The sequence below is a fragment of the Anopheles gambiae genome, chromosome 2, assembly GCF_943734735.2.
Source record: "Anopheles gambiae chromosome 2, idAnoGambNW_F1_1, whole genome shotgun sequence".
NCBI lineage: Eukaryota > Metazoa > Arthropoda > Insecta > Diptera > Culicidae > Anopheles > Anopheles gambiae.
In genome coordinates, this window is record NC_064601.1 from 89,188,345 (window position 1) to 89,213,726 (window position 25,382).

Genomic DNA, 25,382 nt, shown 5'->3' on the forward strand with positions numbered 1-25,382 from the left:
TAATCATATTTAAATGTTGGTTTATATTAAAAATTTATATTTTAGTTATATCTAGACCAGAGATGTCAAACATACGAAGCTGGCGAAGAACATTGAAAGTTATTTGAATGAAGCAGAAATAGATTGTAAATTATAAGATAAGAAAAACGAGTGTACTAATGTTTATACACTGAGGAACCTTCAACATTCAGATTTAATAGTTTGATTATCGAAGAGTGAAGTAAGTTACACATAGTTACTTGTTTGGGAAGGTATTCTTGAAGATGGCATGTAGAATCTGTTTTAGTAGTTGATTCCTGAGAACACTCTAAAGTAGGACTACCAATATTTTCTCCCATTTACCAACATTGAGGCTTTCTGGAAAGTTTGGAAATCATATATTGAAATACCACTCTCTTCACTTCTTTGATAAGGGTACTCTTTAGATAAAGCTCTGCAAAAATGAGATCGATATATTTAAAACCCATGAAAACCCAAGAACTCAAAAAAGGTATGAATTGTATGAGGTCGACTGTATGCTGGTAGTCTCTTTTCGTCAACAAAATGGCCACATATCTAGCCAATATTTGCCGATGTAGTGAAAAATTTTCGTGATTAGCCATTACCGTTATCAAAATGCAGCATTTGTACTTCTTGTGTCATTGTTTGAAGGCATTCTACGAGGATTAAATAACTGTCCAGGTAGCCTGAAATTTAGCAGATATCTGAAGCAATTGAATATGAATCATTGAATTTCCGAGTAGGGACGAATTACAGTAGTACATGAAGTAAAGTATAAGTAAATTCATGAATTTCATGAACTGTTTATTGGAGGTTACGAAAGAAATGTAGATAATATTCTAGGTCCAAGAATAAGTCCTTAATGATTTTTGCCGATTGAGAGCATCTCCCGCAAGAATATTTTGAACCGTAATCCAGCCCGCGACCCAAAACGAGTTTGACATCACTGATCTAGACGATGATATTATGGGTTTATTATAATAAAGAAAACAATTTAATGTAACTATATTGGTAATTTAACCAAAACATCATCTTATTGTCAGGAAGTATGGCCATTTAATACTTAATGTACTAAATATTCCATGTAATCTTGTCTCTGATAAAATAAATACTTTATTAATGCTAAATCTTTGCTTGAGATCTTTTGATGTAGACAGTCAATTTGGCAAACAAAGATATGATTTTGAACGTTCAGCTTGCAATGAATTTTTCGTACGCGTAATATCTCGAAAACGAATAATAATCAAGAACCAAGATAGTAAAAAGCTATTTAAAATAAAATTATTCTGAGCTAAGAATTTAATGCGGTCATCGTTGACATCCAACAAAATGTGCGAAAAACCCAAAGATTAGCTGGAATCCAACACAATCCTTAAAAATCCGCAAGAAACAGTCATTCATTAAGAAAGATAATTAGTTATTACAAAATATGTACTCAATGTTGCTTTCTTAAGGGAAACTCTATTGTTTTAAAAGCATAATAGCAAATAAATCTCTCTAAAACCCTACCCAATCCCTTAAATGTCAATCAAGCTTGAAATATCATTTTCAGAACGACACAGTTCCATTAATGCTCAACTCAAAGGAGCAGATTATAGATGTTATTCTTGTCATCCAGCAGAACTACAAACGCCATGCCACACGACACCGAGATATGGTACCTGACATCTCACCACCCCGGTACCACAATCATGCGCCAATCGTACGAAATCACACGAGCGGAAGAAAAACATTTCTTCACGCAATTGTCAAAAACCCCTGGCCTTCCTCCCGCCTGTCCAAATCGTTGAGGTGACATGAAAGGATCCAGTTCACTGCATTCAGTCACGCAAAAACCCGTACAGTCTCTTGGTGTATGGTCACGCGGCTGCTAAAAGAACATCGGCAGCACTCTGTGGCAGCACCACCCCGAGGGAACACACACAATCGACCGCCGAACGGAACGTCGTCCGCGCTTTTATTGTTTACAATCAGTGCGAATCATCAAAACCACTTTTTGATCAAAACTCAAATTGAATTTTCCAACCCAAACCGTGCGTTGTTGACGCGCTTAGAGTACACATCGCGCGGTGCAGATCAGAGGACACCCAGTGTGAAGATAGCCTCAGGGCAACACTCACACACACTGACACCACATACATCAAAAGGGCTGCGAGTGGATTCTTGGCACCCTTAAATAGCCCGAGGGGGTCACCAACTAGGTGGATTGCTTGTATGTGTGCCGAGAGACAGCACACAGCGAGTCGTTTTTTTTTGCCTTCTAGCCTCTATCGCGCACACAGATGACATCCTGTGCCTTCGGTCCCGTGGCTTCTCAGCTTCTCGGCCGTGCCGGTACCGAAAGGGAGATTTGCACTTCGACGCGAAAGTTTAATTTTAATGTTGTGTCAGGAAAACACGCCGCGGGGTGTAATTTGTAACACCATCGCACCATCGTGCCATCATGCGCACCGAGCGAGCGGTGCCAGTGCGCCCCGGGGCCATCAACCATTGGGGGGAGGGGGCACCGGAATGTCGTTTGAACCTGCCAAACGAAGCGTGACCGAAAATTTGAAACGGGATGAAAAGTTAGCGAAGCGCAAGGGCTTAGTGGCCGCAATCTTTTGGTGGATGCTCGAGAAAGGAGAAGCGGGGGGCTGAGGACGAAATTGAAGGAGGGTGTAGTGATTTTTGTATAACGAGCAAGTGCGCAGGTTTGTTTGGTAAACGGGAGAGGAAAATGTTAAGGGCGTTTAATAATTAACCAAAATAAGGGGTTGCAAGCATGATTAGAGAATAATTTGTTTGAATAAGGTTAAATAAAATAGTAGATAAAATACACAATTTGAAACACGATGTAAAAACAGCAAAAGAAAGCATAAAAACACAAGATATAACAAGAAAAACAAGATATATATGAATATGGGAATATAAACAGCAGAAATGATACTTTATGATAAGACAAGATCATAAAACAATGAAGCGGTAAACCAAAAATGAAAGCTAAAAATATAAATATTAATGTCTTGCAATTGAAAACATTGAATGGTAAATAATAATTAGACTTATTTTTCTCGGAAGGCAAGAAAAGTATAAATAAATATAAATAATATAAATAAATAAAACTTAAAAAGTATTGCCATCTTCATTGTCTGCACTAGTATTATCCTACCGCACCAACCATTTGTCTAAAATTCGATGCAGAGATCATGCAGCGTCGAGGAAAAGTTTTCCTGCTCGGTGTTGGCTCAAAATGGCTCCCGGGAGTGTAGCATCGTCGCACCAATTCAACCGCACCAAAGTGACGAAGCGAAGCTGTTTGTGAAGTGTTTCCCCATCCTCCCACTCCTTGCGTGGCGTACGTGCCACAATGGGGGAAGTAGTAGTAGTATTAGTAGTAGCAGGATCACATCTCATCCTGCGTCAACCGTCCCAGCAAGACTGACGGATTATCGCACTACGACGTGCGGTGTCGGTGTACGCTTTGAACTTTGTGGCAGGATGCGCACGAAAGCGTGACATTTGTTTTTGATATTAGTTTAGTTTTGATTGTACATTAGCTGGCAGCAAAAAAAAGCGCACAAGGGAGCCGTGCTGTGGCGAAGAAACAGTATCTTTCACACTGATTGTTCCACACCATCCTGTTGTTCTGCTGCTCCGGGTGGCGGAGGCGGATGTGACACGGCAAGTGCACCCAAGTAATTCGAATTGTGCAGAGAAACCGGGTCTGAGAGGGGGATAGGGAAGTGCAGGGGAAAAGATAATGAAATTTTCGGTTGACTAACTATGAAACCTAGAGCCTCGGGGCGCTTTTGGATAATTGAGGGTCAGCAAATAGACGTATTCTATGTGTTTTTGAGCCACTTTCGTGAGGAACATTTTACATTATACCGCTAAAGGTAGCTTACCTTGACTCTGGGACGAGCTGTGTGAGCCCCATGATGATTTGTACGAAGAGTCTGTAAAAGAAATGGAAAAAAGGAAAGAATTAGCACGAATTTAGAACAATCTTCCGAGTTTCATTGTTTGTCTTTCCGCACAGTCAAAAATAGTTTGAGCCATACTATGCCTACTTTGTTCAGATATTGGAATGCTTTGATAATTCAGTCATTTTTTTACTTGATTACTTGCTTTTTTCCTTCAGGATTCGACCGTTTAATAATAACTATAATTTCTATTAAAATTATGTAAACAGTTCAATCGTCAACCTCTCTGTACCGCGCCCTCGCTGTATACGGTGAACATTGGAATGTCGCTTATCCGTTATAATTACCAGCAAATAACATTGAAAAGTTACCGAATGATCCACCGGAGGACCGATTCAGATAATCGGGCGAGCTTTTGATATCGATCATAATTTTGCCGCAACCGTCCTCGACGCTGCCCTGCCGTGCCTTTCCAGCTTTCAGACGAATCTTGGATGCGGTGTCCCGTCCGTCCGTCCGCGCACCGATGACACCGGGTGCCGGGGGCTCGCCGTGACCGATGATGCTTCCGCCGTACACACCACCACCACCACCAGTGTAGCTCGATATCAAGGCGGTGGCCACTTTTCCCGCTGTTTGCGCTGTTACTTTTACTCGATAGAAGCAACTATGATAATGTTTTTCACTCTTTTTATCTCAATAACACTCTTTTTTGTGTATATTTTTCGTTAGCTTTCTTTGCTGCTTTTCCTTTACTAGTTTAATTTGTTTTATTGTTTTTTATATGAACTACGTGCTCACGATCACTTAACAACATTGTTATTAGTTTGATACACTTTAACATTGGTTTAGAAACTGATTTTGTTTTTCAACACACACTTTGTACTAAAAAGAGAAATGTATTGGTTCAAATAATGTGTTCCCTTTGCGCATATTTTAATTTAACCTATTGTATGATCCACTTTGTGCATTTATTAGATAAATGTATTTTGGCTTTTATTAATTTCCGACGGCTTTGAGTAATTCAAAGCAGTTGTACTAAAAATGAGCTTGAACATTTGGTGCCGTGACTAGGATACAAGTGTTACTACCAATTAAGGTGGTAACGTTATCAACAATCAAATTGTCTCCCTAAGACTGACCTAAAATCTTCGCACCAAACAACAGGGTAAAGGAGGTGCTCAATACAACTATTCAACTGCACTCCTTTCTGGTGTATTTTTAAGTGAATCATGTTGCTGTTGTCTTTTTTATGTGCTGTACAACCCGTACCGGAAAGTGATTGTAAAACAACCCACCACCGGGGAACGGTCTTTCGGTACAGATTAGAACAATAAAATCGTTACTAGGTCTATACACACCCCACAGACGAGCGTCGGGAATTGCCAAGAGGACCCAGGGCCTTCTAAACTAAAACCCCGTCGCCGATGGTTCACCGATCCATCGCTGCATCTATTGAGTGGAACAGGAAAAGCGTAACGGAACTGGCCGGTTACCGTTACCGGACACCTTCCATTTCCGTGACGGTCCAATCCCCGTGCCCAGCCCAAGCCGATGAGCCGTGCAAGGGTACATGGTACCTTACCTGTACGTACGCCGTGGGGCAGTAAAAATGGATTCCAGTTCCCTGGCAAACCATAGAGAAAAAAGGGTGGCCATCGGGGTGGGATACTATGTGGGAGAAAGGCTAGTGACGACTGCACCGCAAAAAAGGCGTCACTTTTGCGCAGGCTTTTTCTAGCGTTCGTGTTTTGCAACACTCCAGAGAGAGAGAGAGAGAGTGAAATAAAAAGAGAAAAAAGTTAGGGAGGGAGTACGAGAGAGACCCAACGATATCGGACACACTTCCCTCGTACCGCCATTTCCCTTCCCTTGGCTCCTATTTTTAGGCAGGACTCAACGATGGACCTGCTACTTGTACTTGTCCGTCGCATCCGGATGAAAATCCGGCCCAGATCCGGTCCGGACAGCCAGTTTCCCGATAGCGTGTCGGGGGCACCGCTGGCAGTGGTGAATATGATAACACACGCGTTCGAAGCAAAAAAAAAATAGCGGAACCAAAATAGACTGGGCTGGAGTTGCAAAATATTTTCATCCCCACCATACAATGTGCAACTTCTAGGTGTGGACACACGTGTGTGTGTGTGTGTTTGTGTGTTTGAAGTGGAAAAGGGGGCAGAGGGAAATTTGCATAAAACTAGTTGAACCAATGGTATGGAAACGAGACTGTCCGGTGTAGCGCGCAAGCTGGCACACGGTGAGATGCACCCCGAGAGCTTGGAAGGTCACAATTGGGATCAATTGTTGGGTACTGGAGAGAATTGAATCAGAGTCGAAGAGGTCAAAGGGCAGGGCTATATGGATGTCACTTTCGAACGGGATGTAAATGTTCTTTTTTTCACTTCTAGATAGTTCACTTAGAAATAGACATGAGACACTATGGTAAACAACACTGTTCATTTTATCATCTTTTTGCGTTTGGATGACTTTTTCAGGACCTCCGTACCTTCCGGAAGTCTTTCCACCACCATCACTTCTTTCTCCGTCAGTTATTTTTAAACCGTCTAGGCACAAGTCACTGGACACTGGACAACAAATCCCCAGCAAATTTTCTCCCCAAAAGCGGATGTCCTTATTGCCCGTCCTGTTCAACCCGCGGCACAAAGTTTCACCACAAACACAAAGCACAACCCAAACACGAAAAGGCACAACTCACGCAAAAAGACGTCACGGCGACCGCCAAACGAAAGGCTGTGCGTAACCGGTTGAACGGTGGTGCGTCGTGAGCAGCGTGACCAACGGTGAAGAACCAACTGCGTATGGTCGTAGCGCGTGGTGACAACTAAGTGCGTTTTCCTGCCGCTGCCAGCAGCGAACCGTCACGTTCGTCAAGGGAAGCACACACGCACACACACACACACACACACACCAACACACTGACGACGGGAGGACGGGGATAACCGTGGGCGAGGGACGATAAAACAAAAATCCTTATCCGTTCGTTGCGCCTCCTGTATTCCGGTTCCGTTTTATTACCACACGCGCGCGCTCTCTCTCTCTCTCCCTCGTGCTCTCCTGTTCGCTACCATCCTTCCCACCAGACGTATAATCCCTCACAAGAGCCCTTGCCACCACCAGCAGTAGCACCCTCATCAAGATTGGGAAGGATAGTAGTGGCCCCCGCCGCGATCACTGGTTGGCTGTTGCACATGGGTCGGAAAACTAGCGAGGGCCGACGTACTTGTGCATACAGCTCGATTTTCCCTCCCAAATGCGCTTTTCCACCACCACCACCACTCTGCGCTCACCAAACGAGCGAGTTGCGAGCGGGTGCGAAACTGAAACGGCAACATCCTTACAGCGCACCCCTACACACACACACACACACACAAACGTCATCCATTTCCTATTTACGCGAATCCTACGCTCTCTACTATCCACCCGACTTCCGAGGGCAGGATATTTTCGTTTTTCACGCTTTTCCGCACGGGCCCGCCTCGCGCCTCGTGTGTGTGTGTGTGCGCACGCTATTTTCAATCACCCGCCGCAATCACACCGTGTTCGAGTGGATAATCCAGCCTTGTAAACGCAGCGTTCCGTTCGCGCGACACGCAATAGGGAAGTGAGCGAAACAGCATCAGCCGATCCTTGCTGCCGCCGGGACCGGGCGAAGGCGGAGCTATAAATTTTCCCTTAGCAACCACCAATGGGAACAGCGCAGTGGCTGGCACAGGAGCACTACCAGGGCTGTCTGTGTGTGTGTGTGTGGAAAACAGCACATTTTCCGAGGCTCCGAGGGAGTTGAGCAGGGCGCCGGGAGCGAACGTGAAAAGGGCGGGAAATGGCAAATGCCGTGTCCGGAACGGACGTACCCGAAGGGGCCTGGGGGGGAGAGTTGTGTTTGATGAATTGTGCGGAAAAGAGACGGATCCTGGAACCACTTCCTTTTTCCTTCCTGCTCTTGTGTGTGGGGGGGGGGGGGGAGGTGAGGTGAAGGTTGGGTTGTGTGAATATCAAGGATATTTGTCATTACACACTACGTTCGGTTTTTCGGGTCGCTTTGCTTGCGTTGGCTTGTGGACAGAAAAGGAACGCTTGTGAATGGCTCTCTCTCTCTCTTGCACCGTTGGGTCAAACTGTTGGGTTTTCACTTTTCCACTTTTCCCCCAAAAAAACTACTTGCTCCAGCCACATTTCCCGGGAGCACGGGAGCATAAGGAGAAGGAAAGGGGCATGGAGTTCCCGGGGACTGACTAGCCAAAATGCGCAACAGTCACCGCCAGACTTGTCAGGCGAGGCTTTTCCGAGCGCCGAAACTGCACACACACACACAGCCTTACGAGTGGGCCCGATGGATGGATGAATGAATGAAATGATTGCTACCTTCCTTTATGTCCTTCCTCACCCGTGCGTCAGGGGTCCTTCTGCCCGTCTCCCATTCCTGCACTCTGAAGAGGAGGAAATTTTGAGTTTTATAAGCTGTTTTGCGATGTTTTCTTTTTTTTTGCACTTTCTCTCTGTATCCTTCTCTTTCTAAAACACCCCTCCCCCCCGCCCCCCCAAAAGCGCTGGCTGGCAGGACGCAAGGAATATCCGTTTTCGGAGGTTTTCGATTTCACAGAACTCCCAGGCTGCTCCCCCCGGGTGGAGGTTGTTCGAAGGCACGGGCTCGCCCGCAAAACCGGAGACAGATAACAACCGGCAGCAGGATATGCTTCTGGTCGTCCCGCCTTTTGTTTGGGAGCAGCGCGCACGGCCGTTTCGGGGGAATTCGTGCAGATCGTCGTGCGAGTCGTGCCTTCCCACACCACCGGGCACCGGGACGTTCCGGTTTCGGTTCCGGGCGAGCACTGGAATGACCTCCTGTTTCCTGTTCCTTCCGTATCAGGGTGTGTGTGGATGTGTTTCTGTGCGCTCGCGTGTCTGTGGCGACGGAATGGCCCGGGCAATGGCGGCTGCTAGCCGAATAAAACTAAAAACCCCGCCAAACTCACGCGGGTAAAGCAACCTGTTACAAGGGCTTCCATCGCTCACGGGATAGTTGTCCAGGCCAGCAATCGGTACTAATTTAAGAAGAAGAATCCGTTTTTTTTACCAATCCCTTCCGGCATTGATCGGCAGTTAAGCTGTAGATGGGGTGAGGGGGTAGGGGTTTCTTTTTTTATTTTAAAAACAATTTTAGAACGGGAAGGAAAGCAGGAAATAGTTGGTCAATAAGTAAGGAAAGAGAATGTGGGGAGGAAAGATTATTCCCCCCTCAAAAAAAAAAAAAGTAAACCCAACAGGAGCAAAGTGGAAAATCGTTTTCCCTTCGCGCTCAGAAGCATAGTTTTAACGTCCGGCGCTATTCCGACAACATTCCGGCGGAAAGCGTGGTTTTCCGTGACTTGATAGATCCTTTCCGTCGGGGGTTTTTGGTTTACGGTGGAGATGCAGCGTTCTTTTTTGGTTGGGTTGTTGATTCTTTCGTTCTCACTTCTGCTGTGAGTACGAGCTGCACACCAAATGCCGACGGGTAATGGTAGCCGGTTGGGTGCGTGATGGTTTTGAGCGGGAAAGAAAACGGGAAATGATTTTGTTTTAGTTCCTTCTTTTTATAAGTTGAGCCGGGGAAATTGCAACAGAATGATGAATTCAATTATTTTAGATAATTGATTGGAAGGAAAATATGGGGAAAACCCCAAAGGCTGAAGACACAGGATGGACAACATTTGTTTACCTAGAAACCAAATGCCTAGCTAAGAGAAAATACCATGCGCAGAGCAATATACTGTACATTACCAATCAATAATCAGGATCAACAGAATTTAAAGAGACCAATGCAGTCAATGGACATTGGACACATGAAAACAACGATTGCCGTTATTATGTTGCCCGTCGTTCATAGCTATTTACATAAAATGATTTTTCGTCTTGATATTTGTATTAATTTTGTCATTTAATTTGTATTTGTTTTTTCTTTCTTTCATATTTTGGTTATTACACAAGTTGTTGCGAAATAACGTTATCTTAAGTAATCATTTTGAAAACACTTAAGAAAAATATGGATTATCGCAATGAATAATCTAATTTGAGGCTGTTTCAACATCTATGAGACTGTGTTTAACTTGAAATTAGCTAAGACATGTTTTATGCTGTTGTTTAAGTATTGAATAAATTAAACTGAAACGTTCGACATGAACTATGTATTCGATGGTATTTGAAGCGTTTTAATTATGCATGTCCTAAAAAAACATTCATTATTTTTCTTCAAGTATTCTAATGACAAGGCAATCAAAATTTGTTGACAGTGGAAAAAATTAAATTTAATAAATTTAAAAATTCCTTGATAAAGCCCGCTGCATACCTGTCACATCATACATGTCACTAATACCTGTCACATCAATATGCTGTCGTTGTCAACTAATTTTGGCTCTAAGGCATCAATTTTTGACAGTGCGAATCAATTTTAGCCTCTAAGGCATCAAATTTTAACAGTGCCCATAAATTTTTGACTCTAACGCACCTATTTTTGTCTGAAAGTCAACAATGTTTGACTCCTGTAGGAATCATGACAATTTTACAAGGTATTTAAGTAGATTTTCAACAATTGTTTTTCCACATCTCATAAAAAATACAAAAACTATGTAAATTGATTATTTCTTGAGAAAAAATGATGAAATTTTAGAAATTCTAAAGCTTTTGTTTACAGCTGAAAATACATGCCAATTTTTGTCACTCCATCAAACTTCCAAAATTGGGAAACAATTGTTTTATTTTTAATTCTGTCAATAAAATTATTCACTACTTAACTTAACTTCAATCATTTCAAAACACACAGTTTCAGAAATTACTTAAAATTTTGTAAATAAAGCGATTGACTCACAGTCAAAAATTGATGCCTTCGAGGCAAAAATTGATGCGCACTGTCAAAAATTGATGCCTTCGAGGCAAAGTCATTAGACGCTGTACAAAATTGGTGCTTTCGAGACAAAAATAGGTGAGTTAGAGTCAAAATTTAGCGGCAACGACTGTAAATATGCTTCAGAATGTCATACGGTAAATATCTTTAAATGATATAAGGAGGCGAAGCTAGTCTAAAATACTCAAAGTCTCTATAATTCATCAAACAAAAAAACATTTTAAAATGATATTGGACAACTTTTGTCTTATATTGTACTTGCTACAATAATTACTGCTTAAGAGCACTAAAAATGGTTGAGAAGGAGCTATGCTAACTTAACATTTTCTATGTGTTAGAAAATCAGCATCCCCTTTTGCTATTGCAAATTTTTGTTTTACTTATGTGATAATGTTAACGCAATTCGTTTAATTATTATTGTACTAAAAAGGTTTGACATTCGAACATATATCCTATATTGTGCTAATAGGAATTATTCAGACTAAAAAATAATCTAATCAGTTTACACTTTAAAATCCCGTTGGAGATTGTGGAAAGAAATTCTTTAGAGTCCCTAGCATTGTATATTTACTAATGTATCATCTGATGATACTAATGAGCTTTATATACGCTGTATACTAAGATCTTTGGCACGGCTTCGTGGTACAGTCGTCAACACCAACCACTTAACAGCATGACCGATATGGGTTCAAGCTTCGAATTAACCTTGGCCCCATACGTAGGACTAATTGTCTTGCCAGCGGTAATCAATGAGACTAAAAGCCAAGCCCACTGGTGATACAGGCAGGCCTTGACCGGCAACGGTTGCTGTGTTAAAGAAGATTCTAACAGCTGCAATATTAGATCATCTGGTAGTGTGGTTCGATTGAAAATAATGTTCCTTTCGTCACTTTACAACACGATTATTGCTTTTATTATGATTATCTTTATAATAATCATTCTTCTTATTTTTCATAGAATTAGTGCTCAGAAACGACAGATTTCAAGTATAGCAAATATGGAGTTGTTCTATTTTGACACTGCCCATATCTCCCAATCATATTATCATTCAATCGAACCGAACAAATCCCCATTTAGTACATAATAAACGCTTTAAATCTTCCACTGTAACGAAGCACTTAAGCCATTTTGCACGCTTTTCAATCGCTACACAAGTGGGGCCTTAAAGACCCGTGCCTTCGGTTACGGCAGCAGGAGAGATTTTCAGATAAACAACTTGCCAAAGAACAAAACCCCGGGAAGGAAAATCCAGTTCCACTCGACTAGAAGTTGTTTCGATGGTGCGATATCGGCTCCGATCGCCTCCCTCCGCCCCGAAAGAAAACATCGAAAAGACGCGCGAAAGCACCACGGTCGGTTCGAGGATGGGGGATTGCACGGGCACGTGCTGGTACGTGCGTTGCGTCATTCATACGTCATCGTGAGCCACGTGCAAAATTATGGTAGTTGATTATATTGGGATCTGCTCGCTCGCAGTCGCAATTTATTAACCCACCGGCTAATGCAACGTGGAAAATATGCTACCAGTTCTGGGTGTGCGTGCTTCTCTTTTTAATAATCCTACCATAACACTGCCTGCTCTCCATCTTGGATTGTTTGGCCGGTGAGCACGACACCCGAAACACGACAGAAACGGCAAAACAACACGACAGTGGCACCGTTCCAAGCATGCTCGGGTGGTCCGCTTCGCGGTGGAAGAGATTTTTTAATTAAATCATTACCAAGATTATGTCACCCGGGTTTTGCCATTACCACCACCACCACCACCAAGGGCAGCAAATCGTTGTTGGCAGGGGTGTTGTCCCTACCTTTCCGTAACGCTTGCGCAACAAATAAAAGGGAAGATTTGTCCCTTTGCTCCGAGGAGGGGGAAATAGCAGGGAGAGGGAAAACAAACGATGAGCTCGGTAGTGATAATGCGAAAATAATGCGAATGTCCTGCTGGTGAGAGAATGCCAGCCACCAACCAACCAACCAAGAGTTGGTGCGAAGTGCATTATCTGTATGACACTTGAAAGTTTAGCCACACGCTCAGCAAGCAAGCGGGGAGTATTAATCATCTCGCTTGCTGATGGGTGTCGGTAGTGTTTGCATTTTCGGCTCTCGAGTGGGCTTGAACTGTACACACACACTGGTGGATGAGAGCGCTTTTTCCCCCTCTAGATAGGGATGGGTAAGTGATACGCGCGTCCTGGGAATTGGCTTCTGTTGGCTGCGAAACTGGCATTAATAGCGTCTCGCAAACCATATGCAGCGAGACCGATTAGGATAAAGTCAAAGTCAGTGCGTTTCTAACGCAATCCCGCGCAAATCATTTTGAAGATCCGTGGTGATCCGCATGGCCATCAAAAAGTGTGTCATAATGTCAACATAATCCAATCATAATTCGCCCCGAAAACATTTAGTCCTCACAATAATTAGGCATTCTTTTAATCACCTTTCCTCTGTTCAAGAGCGTTCGCTGGGGCAAGCAAAAGACAAAGCGAGTAACGCTAATTGAACAACGGCGTTTAAGTTTTTTAATTAAAGAAATAGATGAAAAGGAAATTACACCAGTCCAGCCAAGATGAAAGCGTACGGTTGTTGTTTTCTGCTGACGTGGTAAAGTAGAATGATAAAATGAATTATCTTGTTTTTTTTTGGAAGCGCTACTTATGAATGAGCTTCTTTGAAAAGAGGATGAAATTGTTTTTTTTTGTTGACAATTTTTTATTGCTGTTTTAGGTGAATAAAGAACACAAGGAGCAAATATAGTTTTTTTTTTTCAAAAGTACACAAAACACCAAAATAAATGTAAACAATTTGATTTAAACAATATTAAGATAATCGTAAATTATTAACATTTGTAGCAATATAAAACATTACGATTTTAGTTTTTTTACGGCTTTATTTTAGCATTTATGAGTATTATTTAACATATGTAATATTTGTAAAAAATGAAATCTGACGAGTTGTGCATTTTTTCTGAGTAGTTGAGAATTTTTTTATATTTTATTTTTATTTTTTTTAGTTTTAATGTTTATTGCCTTGTTCTGTTTTCTTAGCAGCTGCTTTTAATTTGATTCTCTGTATTCGTTTTCTATTTATTTATGACTTTTAATTGAATTTCATTAAACTTTTATCTTAAACAAAAAAATGAAAAATAAAAAACACGTTTTTAGGCAATTCTAATTTGATGTTAGCGCATTAAAAACGTGATTTAAAATGTTTATTTTATTTGTTAGTATTTTTTATCAAACAACTTTGATATTTTGTTGAACGGATGGTTTTATGAACATGGTTAGCAGGATTATTTCAAGTACCTCGCATCAAATCCAAGAAATAGAGAAAGAAGGCAAAGTTCATCCTAGCAACGAATAGAAAAGGGAGAGAGCGTAAGGTGCATTTGTGAGATTTGGTGACAATAATGCTCGCAGAACACGGCATTGTGACGACCATTATATTTTCATAGCCAAAAGTAAGCAACTTCAATAAAAAAACGTATAAGTACATTAATAAATTAATATAAAAACGTATAATATAAAAAGATAGTTAATTTTAAAAAATTAATCAAATATTTTCCAAAAACTTGTAAATAGTTCATACTCAACCGATAGTCACCTTCGAGAGCGGTATCTATTACATTGCCAAAAGCGATTAAATTTCATCACAAATTTCACAAACTGTCCATTCTTTACCAATAAATTCAATCCCAGCAGGACCCTAAGCGCCTGTAAAGCAGTTTTCTCACACACTTCCCAGTACTGCACGGTAGTATTTGAAGGGTCCACGAGCCGGGAAGAGACCTTTCATAGAGACATCGGATAAATGTCTGCTTCCCCTTCCACGGTATCAAAAATCCACCATTGGTGATGGTGATGGTGGTGGTGGTGGTAGCGCAACAATAATTCATAAGAATCTGAAGCCGGTGACTTTTCCAGCCCGAAAGTCATCCCACTTGTGTGAGATAATAATCCCACGCTGTATGTCGCTCTGCCACTGCCTCTGTGTACAGTAAATCGATTTTTCTCCCAACAAAATGGGATGGAAGCGACGGAGTGTGTGTGTGTCCGTTGCTGGTGTTGGTCCCGCGGGGTGGCGATCATAAATATTAAGTAACATATTTTCCACATCACCACTTACGATGTTGATGTGAAAAAAGGGGCCTGAGCGTAAGGAAAGAGTAGAGGCACGGTACGAACCAACGAGAAAAAAAAACAAGATAAATTATCAGCAAAGGTTGCCGAATCATCGTAAAATGACTCGTGCCACATACTGTCCCCGGTGAGATGGATGATGATGATTATTAGGGCGCTTAGGGCGGAGGATGGTGGAGCCCAGCCCGTCTGTAAATCGCAGCCCTTGCGAGCTTCACTTAACCGACTACTTCTGCAAAACCCGTGCGACATCTTCAAAGTAAACAATAACCTTTTTTTTTCTTCTATGGAACCACACACTTGCACATTCAATTCTGCTTCAATTCTTCCTTTCTTGCTCACACGGACGTGCTTTTCCTGCCCGCCTGCAAGCATGCGTGACACTTTTGCACTGGCAGGAGGTGCGTACCGTTCCGCTGGTTGACTCGGAACGGTTCTATAACAAATATATAAATATTTATCACTTGCCATTTTTTGGGGAAGCTTCTGATGGTTTGAGCGACCATTTTTAAGCGTTACGATACTTCGTTGTTGCTTTTACTTTGTCCTTCCACTGTGCCCCATGGAGCTGTCATCGCCCAAAACGGGGACACACGGGCTCATATCAGTTGCAACATATTTTCTTTTCTCGACCCGTAGCGGATATGTCTGCGCGTGATATGGAGGATTTTTTTTTTCGAAAGTCCTGTTTTCAAGGATAAAGTCTACGCGAAGTGGTGGTGGGCTTTGGGTGAGTGAGCGGTTTTATGACACTACCACTTGAGGAGAATCATAAAATTGAGTCGCTTGATATGGGCATGTTTTAGTACAATAAAAAAAAACCTTAAAATGCAAAAAAGGACCTTGTTGTGTGATAAAACGTGTGTTTGCTTTTCAACCCCTCACCGCGTGTCCTCACATAAACACCCAAACGGTGCTCAATTTCAAATCAAATGAAGCGCAACGGAAAGCATGCAAAATCCGGGGCACGTTTTACATCCAAGCAGGTGTTGGCTCGTACTTCACTTCATTTGACAGCTCACCGGTTTTGACAGCTCGCGCATACTAAGCGTGTTTGTTAGTGTTTTGTTTTGATTGCTGCTTGCCGCTTGCCTGCTCGTCTAATCATGTTTACAGTACGCACAATTTAAAGATTTAAATAAAATAAACAACAGCTTCACGGGGCTCGGTTCTGTAGAAGGAAAAACCCCTTTTCATTGCACTCCCGGCTGGTGGTCTTTTTGTTCCTGTGCGCTTGTCCGTAGACCGTTGAAGGTGTGAGGGGAAGGAATCCAGGACATAATGCAATTGTCTGCTAACAATCGCCCCGAACACAATTGACTCTTCGCGAGGGGTGGGAGAGGTGGTGAATGGTGAGTATTGTTTCGGTCGCGTACGATCGATTAGTGCGAGCTGCTGTGGCTGGTAAGTGTATCTGGTGCTCAGGGGGTGCGTAGCTGGGGTGTGGGTTGGGAAACGTAACACGAAGGGAAACGTTTTATTTTTCCATGGGAAAGCGAGAAAAGCAGACAATCCTTTTTGTCGGAAGGATTCTCATTTCGATAGAGACTGTTTTTTGCGTATATCGTTACAGTGAAGTTACATACAGAATACATGGCAGCGTCATACGTTCATAGAGTGAATAATATACAGTGCGTACTAAATTTCTGCAGCAGCTTTTTAAAGAAACAGTTTAGGTTTTTTTGCTATTCCCGTTTATCGCTATTTAATTCCAATTTGATCATGAAGATGATAAAGAAATTTAAATTGAATAATTAAAAATAATAACTTAGTTTGAAGTTTGATGTTGTAATATCTTAGACATATGACCACGATGCGGCCACTGTGCTTCGTGTGTCAAACTTGATCATGACCGCTGTCATGATCATCGTGCGCGCGGCAATGAACAATAAACGTCATTCGTTTACGGATCGTCGTACCGGCAACATCTTCAGTCTTCTTCTGTGTCGGTTTATTTCTTCTGCCTTTATTCTTCTGCCTTCGGACTGTGCTCAGTTTGAGTTCATCGGTTGATTTGAATTAATTCAAATTAATTCTAATCATTACATCTCAGAAGTGGGATACGTCCTATCGACTACACCTGTTTTGCTGTTTGCACCCTCACGATAAAAAGTATAGCGAAAAGTGTGTGCGTGTGTATGTGTGTGCGAGGTGACGCCACGATCCGCCATCGCGATGCCTACAAAAGATGAGATGTTGTGTGCTCTTGAAAGTAAGGGCATAGAAGTCCCCGTTACGGCTTCTATTCCACAAATTCGGAATATGTTTTCTGAAAACGTTCTACAACTAACATCAGCGGAAGCAGTCGCAACAACCTCACGAGGTGAGATATGCCCCCCGTCGAGCACCGCCATAGCCGCCACCACCACCACCTCCGTAGCTACCGTCGCGGCAAATTGCGCATCCACCATTTTGAAAGGCGACAACGATACCGATTCTGCCACCATTTTGAGTGCTTCCGTAGCTTGTGCTCCCATCGCGCTTAACAATGAGAATTCTTCTTCGCTTCCTGCTAACGCCGACAACGAAAATGAACTCAACGAAATGCGACGACGCTTGGAACTTTTAGAGCTTCGCCAAAGGGTCCAAACCCTTGAATATCAATCGGGAAAATTTTCGGCAAGCGATTTGAAGCTAGATGGAATTATTGAGCCTTTTACTGGAGACGATGCATCAAAGTGCATCATTGAATGGCTTGACGAGCTAGATCATCACTTTTCTCTGTGCCGCGTCCAAGATTCTGATAAATTCTTCTACGTGTACCGTTTACTGAAAGGATCTGCTGCTATGGTCGCTAAAGCCTCTCGTGCTTCAACACTGCAACAATTAAAAGACGAGCTGGTTGCAAACTTTTATGTGACACCCACGACCGAAGGCGTCTACCGACAGCTGCGTAACCGTCGTCTCTCGCCCCATGAGACAGCCCTGCGTTACGTATTAGATATGCAGCGAATCGCCAGTCGCGCATCCGTTCCTGAGCCTGAATTAATTAACATCATCTTCGAAGGGCTTGGCAGTCCGTCCCACACCGCTGGAATGCGTTTTCTGGTCGAAAAAGTGGAGGATTTGAAGCCACTTTTGAACAAGTTCGAGGCGATTCGACCACGATATGTTGCTAAATCATCCGAGACGCCCTTTCCCAGTGATCGCAAACGGGTTACAACTAATCGGGGAACAACACCAACAACTGTCCGTTGTTTCAATTGCTCTCAGTTTGGTCATCATCAGAGTGCTTGTACACGCCAACGCCGCCCACCAGGAGCTTGTTTCCGTTGCTTCCAGCTGGGACACAACTATAAAAGCTGTCCGAATGCTGAAACCAGCGCTGCTGCTTATCCGGATGCGGCCAATCGCGTTGATATCGATAATGCAGAAACACTGCCATTAAATGAATTGCACGAGGTGAGTGCTTCTTTTCTTAAGTCAGGGAATATAATCATGACAGTCAAAGAATATTCCTTATTTGATACAGGTAGCCCAGTAAGCTTTATTAATGAGAAGATCGTACCTTTATGCCTGCTATCTGATCCAGTTCCTTCCAACTACAAAGGTTTAGGAAATTCGCATCTTTATACTCGTGGCCAAATACACTGCCGAATTCAATTCAGGGAGACGATTCTCCATCACATGTTTGTTATACTGCCACATACATCTATGGCATGGCCAATAATCATAGGGAAGGATCTACTTCCAGCACTTAATGTTCATCTTATGTATTTCAAAGATCACATCCCGCTTAAACGAACTTGCATTATCCCTACAAAAACTATAGAGGAACAAAAAAGGAACGTTAGCAAATCTGGTATATTAGATAATGCCTTTAGTGAAATCTGTGCTATTGATACATTTGAATCTGAATTTAAACTTGATACTGGCCCTTCTCTATCCCTCGAAGAGACTTCAACCATTTTGTCTATTTTTGAAAATTCTTATATAAATAATACTTCTAAAAATAATGAACTATCAAATCACTGTATGAAAATTAATCTAACTAATCAAACTCCTATTTTCACAAAACCTCGGAGATTATCATACGGGGAACGTAATCAAGTGAAGGAAATCGTTTCAAACTTACTTAAAGAAAAGGTTATAAGACCTAGCAATTCTCCTTATGCTTCGGCTCTGGTACTCGTGCGAAAGAAGAATGGAGAGGTTCGAATGTGCGTGGACTATCGACCGTTAAACAAAATTACTGTGAGGGATAATTACCCACTACCGTTGATTGAAACATGTTTAGAGCATCTTAGCAACAAAAAGTTTTTCAGTTTACTAGATCTCAAAAGTGGCTTCCACCAGATAAGGATGGAAGAATCTTCCATTCCCTACACTTCTTTCGTCACCCCTGATGGTCAGTACGAGTACACCAAAATGCCCTTCGGTCTTAAGAATGCCCCCTCTGAGTTCCAGAGATTTATTAACTCCATTCTTCGTGAATTTATCGATGATGAAAAAGTGGTCGTCTACTTGGACGACATTATAATAGCCTCCTTGGACTTTCAGTCTCACTTAAAAACCCTTCAGGCAGTTCTAGAGAGAATCAAACAATGTGGCCTTGAGCTTCGCGTTGACAAGTGTAAATTTGCGCATCAAGAACTTGACTATCTAGGATACAAAGCAAATGCTTTCGGTATTCGACCTAGTGATCGGCACATTCAAGCCATTAGAAATTATCCGATGCCTATTAATGTTAAACAACTCAGAAGATGTTTAGGACTCTTCTCTTATTTTCGACGCTTTGTCCCTTCGTTTTCTTGCATTGCTAAACCACTCACTAACTTACTTCAAAAAGATGAATTATTTAACTTTGATACAAGCTGTTGTGAAGCATTTGAAACATTGCGAGAGAAACTTACTCAATCCCCTATCCTTGCTATTTTTGATCCCAAAAAGGAGACTGAGCTTCATTGCGATGCCAGCTCGTTCGGCTTTGGTGCTGTATTATTACAGAAACAAGAAGATAATAAACTTCATCCTGTAGCTTATTTCTCGAAGACAACATCAAAAGAAGAGGCAAAGTTGCATAGCTACGAGCTAGAGACGCTTTCCGTTATCTATGCACTTAAAAGATTCCATGTATACGTACATGGGTTGCCTTTAAAAATCTTTACTGACTGCAATTCATTGGTCGAAACCTTAAAAAACAGGAATGCATCGGCTAAAATAGCAAGATGGTCTTTGTTTTTAGAAAACTATGATTACACAATTCATTACCGATCTGGAACTTCTATGGCTCATGTAGACGCTCTAAGCCGAACTGAAGCCGTTGGAGCAATCAGCGACTTAGATCTTGATTTTCAACTTCAGATTGCTCAATCCCAAGACCCCTTAATAAATACCCTACGACAAAAACTTGAAGCTGGTTCTGTTCAAGGATTTATCCTCCAAGATGGTTTGGTATATCGTCAGTCTTCCACAAATCATCTTCAATTATATGTGCCACGAGAAATGGTAGACAATATTATCCGACACAATCACGAAAAGATTGGTCATCTTGCCATCAGCAAAACTTGCCAAACCATTAGCCAACACTATTGGTTCCCTCATATGAAACCAAGAGTTGAGAACTTCATTAAAAATTGTTTAAAATGCATCGTCTATTCAGCACCTCCAAGAACTAACAACCGAAATATGTACAGTATTCCAAAGACACCCGTACCATTCGACACGTTGCATATTGATCATTTAGGACCCCTACCCAACATTACATCTCGCAAGAAATATATATTGGTTGTCATAGATGCCTTCACCAAATTTACAAAATTATACGCTACCGCTACAACTAATACTAATGAAGTATGTGAAGCTCTCACTCAATATATGTCATATTATAGCAGACCGAAGCGAATTATAAGTGACCGTGCAACATGCTTTACTTCAACCGCATTCAAAGAGTTTGTTGATTCTAATGATATCACTCATGTTCTTAATGCAACCGGTTCCCCTCAAGCGAACGGGCAGGTGGAACGTGTTAATCGTGTACTTCGCCCCATTTTAAGCAAATTATGCAATTCTTCTGACCATTCTGATTGGAGTTCGCATTTGAGATCCGCTGAACATGCCCTCAACAATACTGTCCATAGTTCCACAAGCTTTCTTCCTTCGATTCTTCTTTTCGGCATTGAGCAACGAGGCCAGATCTTAGACGAATTACATGAATTCCTTAATGATAAGCATGTTACAACAAACCGTGACTTAAACCTTCTTCGTTCTGAAGCGTTATCTAACATTGAATATTCACAATATCGAAACGAACAATACGTAGCCAATAGAACCAAGCCAGCCCCTAGTTTCTCTGAAGGAGATCTGGTAGCTATCAAATACACAGATTCCACTAATGCAAATAAGAAACTCGTCTGCAAGTTCCGCGGCCCTTATATAGTTCATAAAGTACTTCCCCACGACCGTTATGTAATTAGAGATGTTGATGGATTTCAGATCACGCAGATGCCTTATGACGGAGTTTTAGAGGTAGACAAACTTAGGAAATGGTCTAATAACATATAACATGATGTATTACTAGACAGCATCGTATTGCTTTAATTAGAATAGAATTGAGGTCAATCCTAGGTCAGGATAGCCGAGCTGTAATATCTTAGACATATGACCACGATGCGGCCACTGTGCTTCGTGTGTCAAACTTGATCATGACCGCTGTCATGATCATCGTGCGCGCGGCAATGAACAATAAACGTCATTCGTTTACGGATCGTCGTACCGGCAACATCTTCAGTCTTCTTCTGTGTCGGTTTATTTCTTCTGCCTTTATTCTTCTGCCTTCGGACTGTGCTCAGTTTGAGTTCATCGGTTGATTTGAATTAATTCAAATTAATTCTAATCATTACAATGTCTTTCAAATAAAAATATCACGTTACTTAATGTATAGAAAAGATATTTATGTTATGCAGCTAAATATATCATACTAAGTACATCAATCGATTGCATGTGAAAACTTAATCTGTCACTTTCTGTGCGACCCCTGCTTGCCAAATGTTTTGAGCGATAATTCCTCTGGCAGGAGGGGTGCGCACACCGACCAACAAAGCACTACCCGAAAAGAGATAATGCACTGTCGGCACGATTGTTGCTAGCTGAAGTGTTGCGTTATTTTGGCGTGGGAACCACGGCCACTATCGCGCGCGCCGAGAAAAAGGGACTCGGTAGTCGGGCGCGTGTGTTCGCGACCTACCCTGCCATCTGAAGTGTGTCAGTAATTTAGAAGGCACAAAGGTATTATACCACACACACAGCAACATGAGATACCGTAGATATATCCCGTTCCCCTCGGCGAATCGATTGTTACTGATTGTCACTGCCGGTGTGAAGGGAACGGGAAGCTGAATCAGGGAGCGGTGGTCTGATTTTTTTCCTCCTCCTACCCCATAATGTCTGATTCGAACAATTGACTTTTAATTATTGTTTACCATTTGGGTGGGGTGTGTGTGTGTGTGCATGCAAGGCGAAAACAATCGGTCGGCCGTGACGACATGCAGAAGGTACGAAGATGTTGCAGGAATTGCGTGGAACGTAAATCTGGAAGCTGACAACGAGGCCGAGATTTATTTGGGCAGCATGAGTGAGCCATTTGAGTGAGTGCGGTGGTGCTGTACGTCGGCGATGATAGGTAGGAAGTTACTGTGGGAAAGTAACGACCTTCCGCTTCCGGGCGAGCCGGACTTAAAAGGTCTTTTCTCGCCAGCCGATGCCTATGTGCGTGCGTGGTTAAGGTCATATTTAATCGATGTTTCGGGATTTTTGTGTTTGGTTCGGTACGGCACTTGTAGTGGGTAGTGCCGTGGTTCTCATCAGATGAAATCTGCACGATTTGCTGAAGTACTTTAAAACGTTTTGGCATTCGATTTTAGTTTTAGTACAGATTAAAATTCCTATTTAAGAAACGACGGCAAACAGTCATCGTTTGGATTGAATATAAACTTGATTATTTGTGGTATATGCGGACTTCCAAGACGTACAATCAAACCGTCCTCATCCTTGTTCAAGTCTTTGTGAAAGTAGGAAGGCTTGGTATGAAATCAAACTTTTCCGGTCTTATAGAATAATAGTTCCAGTTCATCGTTCTAGTAATGTTTTTTTGCTATTATAATTGAGTCAGCCAAAATTTAATTTGTTTAATACCTGAAGACATGAGTCATACAAGAATAGAGTTTCGTGAAACATTTGCAATTCGAAATGTTACAAATTTTTGATGAGGATGAAAACTAAGAGTCAAAATATAACAAACAAACTGAAAAAAAAAAAAAAAAAAAAATAAATATTGGCCCTTTTTCCAGTTCTATCCAGCAAAAGGACGCGTGATTTTAGTGCTGCCATCTGTTGAGCGATAGCAGCAACTACTTGCGCATGGAAATATTTCAAGCAAAAAAAATGAAACGTTGATTTTTTCCCAATTTTGAACGAGTGATTTTATCCCAATTTTGAGCAGCAGAAGTTTTAATTTTTTATCTTTGTTATCTATAAAAACATTTAAACAAACCCTAACAAAAGTGATTCTTTAAGTTGTTCAATATCATAAAAATCCTTATCCTTCATTACTATGAATCGCCAGAAAATGAGTTATTTTAATGCAAAGCTGTAGAATGCTTTTAGACAACGAAGGTTAATTAAGTTGGAACAGTTTAATGATGTGTAATTCTGTTAATTTCCACTCGTTTCAATACAATGTATTCCCTGTAAAATAATAATGAAATCATGCGAAGTTTACCATGTAAAGCGTTTCAGAAAAATGGTTCATTAATCAAACATCGTGATGAGTGATTTTAAAAACTCCCCTCTCCCGCTTACCCTTTTCCTCCCACCGTTCGCGCGATAGCATCTAGCTGCACCGGGATGCACACCCTTTCGGTGGAAATTACAACCACCAGCACCACCACCGGACCGAAAGGGGTGATAGATAAAAATTGAATTATATTTAATAGCTATGAATTTTAAATACCTTCGCGTGTCGAGGCGTAACCCGTTCACACGAAGAAAGATGGGCTAAAAACAATGAAGCAAAAAGCAAAAAAAGACGGACCCTGCCCTACATTGGGTGAGTGTGATTTATGATCGACATCAGGAACGTCATCGGACCATCGGTCAGAGCGTGTAGCGTAGTGCCGGGAAGTGCAGTTTTGTATTTAATTGAAAAATTTAACCCTTTCCGTGGGGGCTTTGGTTCGAAGAAATTATGGCACCGGCTATTCCCACCGGTCGGTTGGTTAAACATTTTAGCGTACATACGTGAGATAGGCGGTGATTGAATCCAGTTTGTGATGGTGGGAAATCGGAAAAGCCACCTCGGTACGGCCGATGTCGTGCCGATGGTACATCAAGATCGCGTTTCGGGCGGATCAAGGGACGGACCATTCGGGGTTCAACTAATTAATTCAGTCTGGGCAAACGTCTGGGCCACCGAGGGTCATTTGGCAGCGGAAAATTTCGCCAAACGTCAACACCGAACTGTATAGGCGTTCATGCTGGCCGTTCCATGTTCCTGCTTCATCGTTTTGTGTTCCTTTTTTCCGCTCATTTCACGCTTACCGAGCTTGACCGCGTGACCCTTTCCTTCTCCGTTCCGTTGCCGCTTTATGTAGCGATTAAAAAGGAACACCTGGCAAAGTGTAAGGATACGTTCCAAGTCGCCAACATTCCGCGACCGCTTGCAAAGGGAGCAAACAAATAATACAAAAAAAACCCCTACAACAGCGGCCATGCCGTGCCGTCTGTCACCCGTGCTGCGTTGGCGAAAGCGTTTTTATTAATATTTATGTTAACACTTCTTCGCGGAAAATCGTAAATATTATTATGTCAGAAGCGTTTTAGCGGCACTAATTATTCAACCGGGCAACCGTAGGGGCAGGAGCGCGAAAAAGTCCACCCTTGGGGAAGGCCTATTATGTGTTGCTGCTTTAGCTTTTTGCTGTGCGTCAATTTGCAGACTTGAGCGGGCAAGTGCGTGGGTCACAAGCGGGATTTATTTGCTACACATTCTCCGGGTCATAAATACCTTTTTTTCGTACGTTAACTGCCTTTCTTTTGATTTAATTTTTAGAGTTTGGTTGAAAGTTAAAACTTTAGTTAAAGTACATAAAACTAAAGTAAGTTAGTATTAACTTTCACTCGTTGAACCTCTAGAGAAAATTAGTTATTCTATTTTGAAGTTTAATTATGTCTCAAACACCGAAAAAGAGCACTAAACCTAAATAAGAAAATAAGAATGAATAAATTTTCATTTATTCATTTACCAGTTTTTCCAACTCAAATGCTAAAGCAATATTTATTGAATTTAAAATAAATGATAGACATTTTACTTAGTTTTATTTAAGAATGATTTAACTTTAATATTATTGATGAGACCTTTTACGATACTATTCAGGTTTTTTTTGACTTGTACTTGACTTTGATGACGGTTGTAAAACTTTATCTACGAGCATGTTACTCATG

At 41.8% G+C, this 25,382-nt stretch overlaps 1 protein-coding gene across 1 annotated transcript in view; it reads right to left on the reverse strand.

The window, feature by feature from the left end:
• Window positions 1–25,382, reverse strand: part of LOC1276424 (DNA-binding protein D-ETS-3) — a 68,549-nt gene that overhangs the window by 31,080 nt on the left and 12,087 nt on the right. Inside the window, exon 4 of the mRNA XM_061644236.1 lies at window positions 3,888–3,938. Coding sequence (XP_061500220.1) covers window positions 3,888–3,938 — 51 coding nt within the window. The remainder of the gene's footprint in view (window positions 1–3,887; window positions 3,939–25,382) is intronic.